The sequence below is a fragment of the Plasmodium reichenowi genome, chromosome 9 (genome assembly GCF_001601855.1).
Source record: "Plasmodium reichenowi strain SY57 chromosome 9, whole genome shotgun sequence".
Taxonomy (NCBI): domain Eukaryota; phylum Apicomplexa; class Aconoidasida; order Haemosporida; family Plasmodiidae; genus Plasmodium; species Plasmodium reichenowi.
The window spans coordinates 1,404,003-1,411,028 of record NC_033654.1 but is presented as its reverse complement, the minus strand read 5'-3'; the positions used below and the strand labels follow the sequence as shown (position 1 = coordinate 1,411,028).

Sequence of the window (7,026 nt, the reverse complement as noted above, 5' to 3'; positions counted from 1 at the left end):
AAGAAAACCCTAGATTTGTGTAATATTTAATATTAAAAAGAAAAAATTATATATATATATATATATATCAGTTCATTTTGAATTCATATATAATAAATGTATTCTCTTTTGATTCTTTCATTTATTTTTTTTTCCCTCAACTTTTTTTGAAAATTATTAATTAATGATACATATTATAATTTAATTATATTCCGATTTAAAATAAAAATATATAATATATTCCTTATTTTAAAAAAATATAATTTTTAATACTATATAGATTAAAAATATATTAAAGCAGTTTATAGAAAAAATATATAATCAATAATTGAATAATTAAAAAAAATTATATATATAGCATAATAATAATATTCTACAACAATATACAAGGTATGTAAATATAGTTTTTCTTATTCTTATTATTTTTTTAAATTAGCATATAAAATAAATAATATCATATATATATATATATATATATGTGTATGTGTGATAAAAAAGTTTTCATGTATTAATATTTTACTTAAATATATAAGAATATATATTCAATTTTTTTTTTCACATTTTATATTACACATTTAAAAGGAAAAAAAAAGAAAAAAAAAAAAAAAAAATTATATATATATATATATATATATATATATATATATAGATATATAGATACTTCTAATACTCCATTTATTATATATTTTAATGAATATTATTTTTATATTTCTCAAATTTTTTAAAAAAAAAGAAGAAAAGCAAATATATACAGGAATTTTTTTTTTTTTTTTTTTTTCGCGAAGAGCTTTCTTCACATATAATACACAAAGTAACAAAAACCTCGAAATAAAATCTATGAATTCGTTGAATTTTTTCTTATTAAAATGTGATGATACATTTAAAAAATATATTTTCTTTTTCATTAACACTTATTTATTTATTTATTTATTTTATTTTATTATTTTTTTTAATGCTTATACCGAAAAATATATTATGTTTTTGTAAAAATAAAAAATTAATAACAATAAAACTGAAACTATATATAAAAAATGAAATAATAACATTGTATATATATAATTATTATTATATATTAAAATATTTCATTAACACATGATAACATTACTTCATCAAATATATTATTATATAAAAATTTGTTTAAATAATTAACATATAAATAATAAATACCAAATGTATTTTTAATTACATGTATTTCGTATATATATATATATATATATATATATATATATATATTTTTTTTTTTTTTCACTTTTGATTTATATTATCCATCCATTGAATAATTTTTTTTAAAACACTTTCATTTCCTGGTTCTGCTATAAGATCGTGATCCATATCTTCTAATGCGTATAGCTCTTTATTAACATTATGCAGTCCTTTAAAAAAAGATTCAACATCTTGATAATCACATATCGTATCATTTTTTGAATGAATAAATAAAACAGGGATATTTGAGGGATAGGACCTTATATTTTTATCTAAAGTATCTATACATTTTACAATTCCATAAGCAAGTTTGTTTGTGATATGACCTTTGTATCGATATTTATCATATGAAAGGATATCTTCAATATAAGGATATTTTTCAAATGAAACCTTTCCTTTACTTGTTCTACAAGTGGAACATATGGATGATAAAAAGTTTATTCCAGGTAAATAATATAATCGATATTTTAATGATTTAATAGATCCGACTTTTGTAATTGAGACCATTCCAGATAAGGATATACATCCTTTAATATTTAAATTAGATATATCTTCATTTGATTCTCCTAATATTTCCAATGCTCTTAAAACAACATTTCCACCCATTGATGAACCTAATATATATATTGGAAGCTTTTTTCTATTTTTTTCCTTTTTATCATAATCCGATGTATTTTCATCTAATACATTTTCTTCAGAAGTAATTAAAGAATTAACCCTTCTAATATATTCAATTACATCACCTGCATAATCATCAAAATTATTAACATGAAGTCTTAAATTATCATATCCATCAGATTCACCATGACCCTGTAAATCAATTCCATATACAGAATAACCATTTTTATTAAATTCTTCTATCCAGCTGCCTTCATATAAATAATAATTATCAGCATCTATTAATTCAGCATGATTATTATTTACTATATTTACATTATGCTTTAAAAACGCAAGTCTCATATGTGTTGTTAAACCATGAATTAATATTATTAAGCCAATAGCTTTCTTAACTGTCCACGAATAATTTTTTATTGATAAACCATCCTTATTATAAAATGAATCCACACGACAAATAGGTATACTTCTTTCTTCAGGGATTATATCTCCTGTTGACATTTTTTATGTTTTATGCATAAAACTATATATACATATATATATATATATATATATATATATATATATATATATATTATGTATTCATTCAATATTAAAATATAAAGTTTTATACAAATAATCTGTTCATATATTTTTTTAATATATTAATATTATAAAAAAAAAAATATATATTATATATATATATACCCAAGTTGTGACTAATTTATTTGTTTTAAATTTATTAATGTTCATTTAAATATATATTATATAGAATATATATATTAAAAATAAATAATTATTATATATTTTTATGATTAATCATTATATATATATATATATATATATTATACATTTTGGTTTATAAATAATTCATTTCTCATGCAAAAATAAAAAATATTTTTGAAAATTAAAATTTTTTTTCATAAAAAAAAAAATACATAATATTTTTTTATCGTATATAAGCTGAGAATATAATTATTATATCTCAATTTAATATATTATAATAAAAATGTATAGAATAATTTTTTTTTTTTTTTTTGTCCTACATTTCATTTTAAAAAAAAAAAAAAAAAAAAGCATAAATAATAAAGTTACTATATTCTTTTAATATTATATATATATATATATATATATATGTATAGTATAAATTATTTTAACATTATAAATTTTGATTGCATATTAAAATAATAAGTACATAATTTAACGGCATGTATATTTGTCTGTCCTTTTATTTTGTATTTTATGTTATCTTAATGTACATTTATTTATCCTTAAGATGATATATGGAATTTATAAATATATATATATATATATATATATATATATATATTTATAATATTATAAAAGAAAAAGTAGTTTTTTTTATTTTTTAAATAAACTTATAATTACATTTGAAAATACACAATTTCCTTAATATAAAAATAATATAAAAGCACACTTCTTACCTTACAAATATATAAAAGATGTATCACATTATAATTCATATAACTCGTAATATTATTAAAAAATATATTATACATATATATATATATATATATATATATATATTTAAATATTAATAGTACTATTACACGCAATATATATATATATATATAGCTTTAAAATTTAGTAATCATATTTAAGATATAAATATAGAAGAAATGGAATCCGAAAATATAAAAAATTTTACCTTTTCTTTTTTTCTTTTTATTCTTATCATTAAAATAAGTGTAATATAAATTTACATACATTTTTTTATATAAAATCATTCAATGTATTAAAAATTTGGAACGTTCTTTTTTAAATATTTAACTTAGAATAAATAAATAAATAAACAATATAAAAAAATATGGAAAAAATACAAGTGAAATATTTTTTTGTTCAATCATTGTTAAGTTTATATAAATATCATAGAACTAAATATATATTATATTTTTCCTATAATTATATATATATATATTAATATGTATTGTAAATTATGTTTGTTGTTTTATTCGTCTTTTTAACAAAATAAAACAAATCTGGCATAAGTTTCTTATGCCACTTATTCATATTTATTTTTTTAAGATTAAAAAAAAAAAAAAAAAAAAGTAAAATAATAATATCTGATACACATGTATATATATATATATATATATATATATATATATATATATTTATTTATTTATTTATTTTTTGGTAGAACAAATCAAAAAAATAAAAAATATAGTTAAATAGATAATAGAAAAAATACCTTGTACAAAACATAACATATTAAAAATTATAATGATATAAATAAAAACATATGTTTCTTTTTTATTTTTTAAATTATCCAAAATAATAACCCATTTCTCTTTTAATTTTTTTTATCTATTCATTGCGTTCTAAAAAAAGTACACCAAAAAAAAAAAAAAAAAAAAAAGGTGTACATAAGTAAATACGTATTTTTATTGGATAAAAACATTAATTATGTTGTTCATAAATATTATTAAATTAATATTATATATTATGGGAAATTAATATAGGTATTAATATTATACATATATATATATATGTGTATATCTTTTTTATTTGCATGGTTATAAGGATAGTTTCATTATAATTAAATTTGTTTCCTTCTCTATATTTTATATAATTTCCATTTGTTAAATTTTACTAATCCACATTAAATAAAAAATAAATATATTTATATTAAAGAAAAAATAAATAAAATATTATTATATTGCCTTATGTATTTTTAATTAATATTTATTTTCATGTTATATAAGAAAAAAATAAAATAAAATAAAATAAAATTTTGTTTCATATTTTAATATCCATAAATCTATATCAACCATTTGTACTGAATTTACTATATTTTAATATCCTTATCGTCAAATATTAATGAAATGTAAATTGACAAAATTTTATTCACAATAGTAGTGTATTATACATTATTATAAATGTATGTGCTTCCTAATAATATTTTTCAGATTTATATCCTTTTAATATTATTTTTAAACCATTCCATCATTTACAAAATAAACGTAAAAGACATCTTAATATTAAAATGTTATTACTACAAAATAAAATATACATTTTCATAGTTATGTTTCTTATATTATTCTTATCATATAAGGTATTATAATATATATCAAATATTTATTCACTCATTAGTTAATTCAACATATATACATATATATATATATATATATATATATATAATATTTTCCTTTTCAGAATACGTTCACAAAAATAGAAGACCTAATATATAAAAGATATATCACAACAGAAATAAAATCAAAAAGACTATTGTCAGAAATTAATTTAAAACATCTCAAATATACTAAAGTAAAGGAATATGATGATTTAAAAAAAAACTGTAAAAAATATAAAGAGCATGAGAAAGCTCCTCTCTTGTACAATTTAATAAATAAGGACCTTCAAAAATATGACTGGGATGAATATTTATATTATGATGGAAATTCAAATGAAAAATATATATATTATAAAAAAAATTTTGATTCAAAAAAAGATACAGAGAATATAAAAAGGAAAATAAAGAAAATTTTTGATGAAAAAGCTTCAAAATATTTAATACAAAGCAAAAAAAAAAAGAAATTCATGGATTATATAAAAATGTTATTCTATAAAATATTTAAAAAAGAAAAGAAAAAAATATATAAAGAAATAAAAAAAGAGAAAAAAAAAGGAATGTCCGATTTTGATATATTTCAAAATAGTATATATACAATAATTTTTACTATGTTATCTATTGGTTGCTTATCCATATCCCTTAAACTATGTTGTATATCTGCGATAACTTTTTCTATAATTACCTCAATTGTTTTTCCCACTGTATTTGGAATAATAGGAATAGCCTCTTTAATGATTGCAGGGTTATTATTATACGAAATGGTTTCAATTGACGAATATGAATTAGAAGATAATTATAAATATTAAATCAAAAAAAAAAATTAAAAAAGAGATACACAAATATATAATATATAATATATATATATATATATAATTTTTTTTTTTTTTTTTTTTAATTTTTACTTTTATATACATTGAGCAATTTTTATATGATTAAAAGTAATTTAACATTCATAATACTACAATATAAAAATTCATTTAAATGTATATATAATATATTGTTGTATTCCTTTTAATCATATATTTATGGTTTACATAATTACAATAATTTATTTAACCTTTTTCAATATTATTTTGTTCACGAAAATTTTACAAATTATATATCTATATTTTATATATCATATTATTCTCCTTTCTTTTCTATTTTCTTTTTACATAAATCAAATTACAGAAAAACCAATTTAATATATATATATATATATATATATATATATATTAATATGTTTATTCTTACTTTTAATACTTATGGGGAAAAATTCTATAAACATATATAATAACATTTTATATAGAACAAAAAAGGGAAAATACACTGTTTTCTACATTAATATAACAAATACTTAACATATATAAATTTGAAAATGAATATGTTATATACTTTTGTATTCCCTCAAAACACTAAATGAACATTTATCATATTTTGATAACAAATATCATGTATTCATTAAATATATATATATTTTATTTTTTATAAAGATTAAAACATGAACAAAGAACCAGTAAAAATATAATAATTTACATATAAAACAAAATTAAAAACAAAAAAACTCAGTTTAAATATAATATTTTAACAACATTACAATTATTTTTTAAAATATATATATATATATATATATATATTATTATTTTTTTTTTTATTTTTTTTTTTTTTTTCTTACATTTTTGAAATTTTTTTCAAATGAAAATGATAGCCAAATATATAATGATAAATACCCATAAAAAAAAAATAATAATAATAAATAAATAACAAACGAATGAACATGATTTGTTAAATGATCACAAAAATACATGTAATATTTTAAGAAAACAGTTTATAAAAAATATTTACTTAAAATAACTATAAAGAATACACACATATAATTTAAAGGATATCTTATTTTAATAATAAGAACTACAAAAAATTAAACAAATACACATACACATATATATATATATATATATATAAATATATATTTTATTATTTTTTTTTTTCTTCTTTACAAATTTGAACATAATAAGACATACTTAAACTTTCAATCAAATAATTATAAATATTGGCAACCTTTCTTTTAAATAATTCCATGCATATCTTCATAATATATTCAATACCTTTCTAACCATAATACAACTAATTATAAATAAATACATTTAAAAATTATATACATGATATATTATATGTTT

At 16.1% G+C, this 7,026-nt stretch overlaps 2 protein-coding genes across 2 annotated transcripts; one reads left to right on the top strand and one right to left on the bottom strand.

Moving 5' to 3' along the window:
• Positions 1 to 1,224: 1,224 nt before the first annotated feature.
• On the bottom strand, positions 1,225 to 2,298 carry PRSY57_0935300 (lysophospholipase, putative; the record flags this gene model as incomplete). Its single annotated transcript, XM_012907588.2, has 1 exon — positions 1,225 to 2,298. One exon carries the CDS (start codon positions 2,296 to 2,298, stop codon positions 1,225 to 1,227), a length of 1,074 nt encoding a protein of 357 aa, XP_012763042.2.
• A 2,485-nt stretch (positions 2,299 to 4,783) lies between these two features.
• PRSY57_0935200 (putative exported protein) lies at positions 4,784 to 5,676 on the top strand (the record flags this gene model as incomplete). The annotated part of the gene is made up of 2 exons (XM_012907587.2): positions 4,784 to 4,852; positions 4,954 to 5,676. The coding sequence occupies 2 exons, from the start codon at positions 4,784 to 4,786 to the stop codon at positions 5,674 to 5,676; spliced, it is 792 nt and encodes a 263-aa protein (XP_012763041.2).
• Positions 5,677 to 7,026: the final 1,350 nt, after the last annotated feature.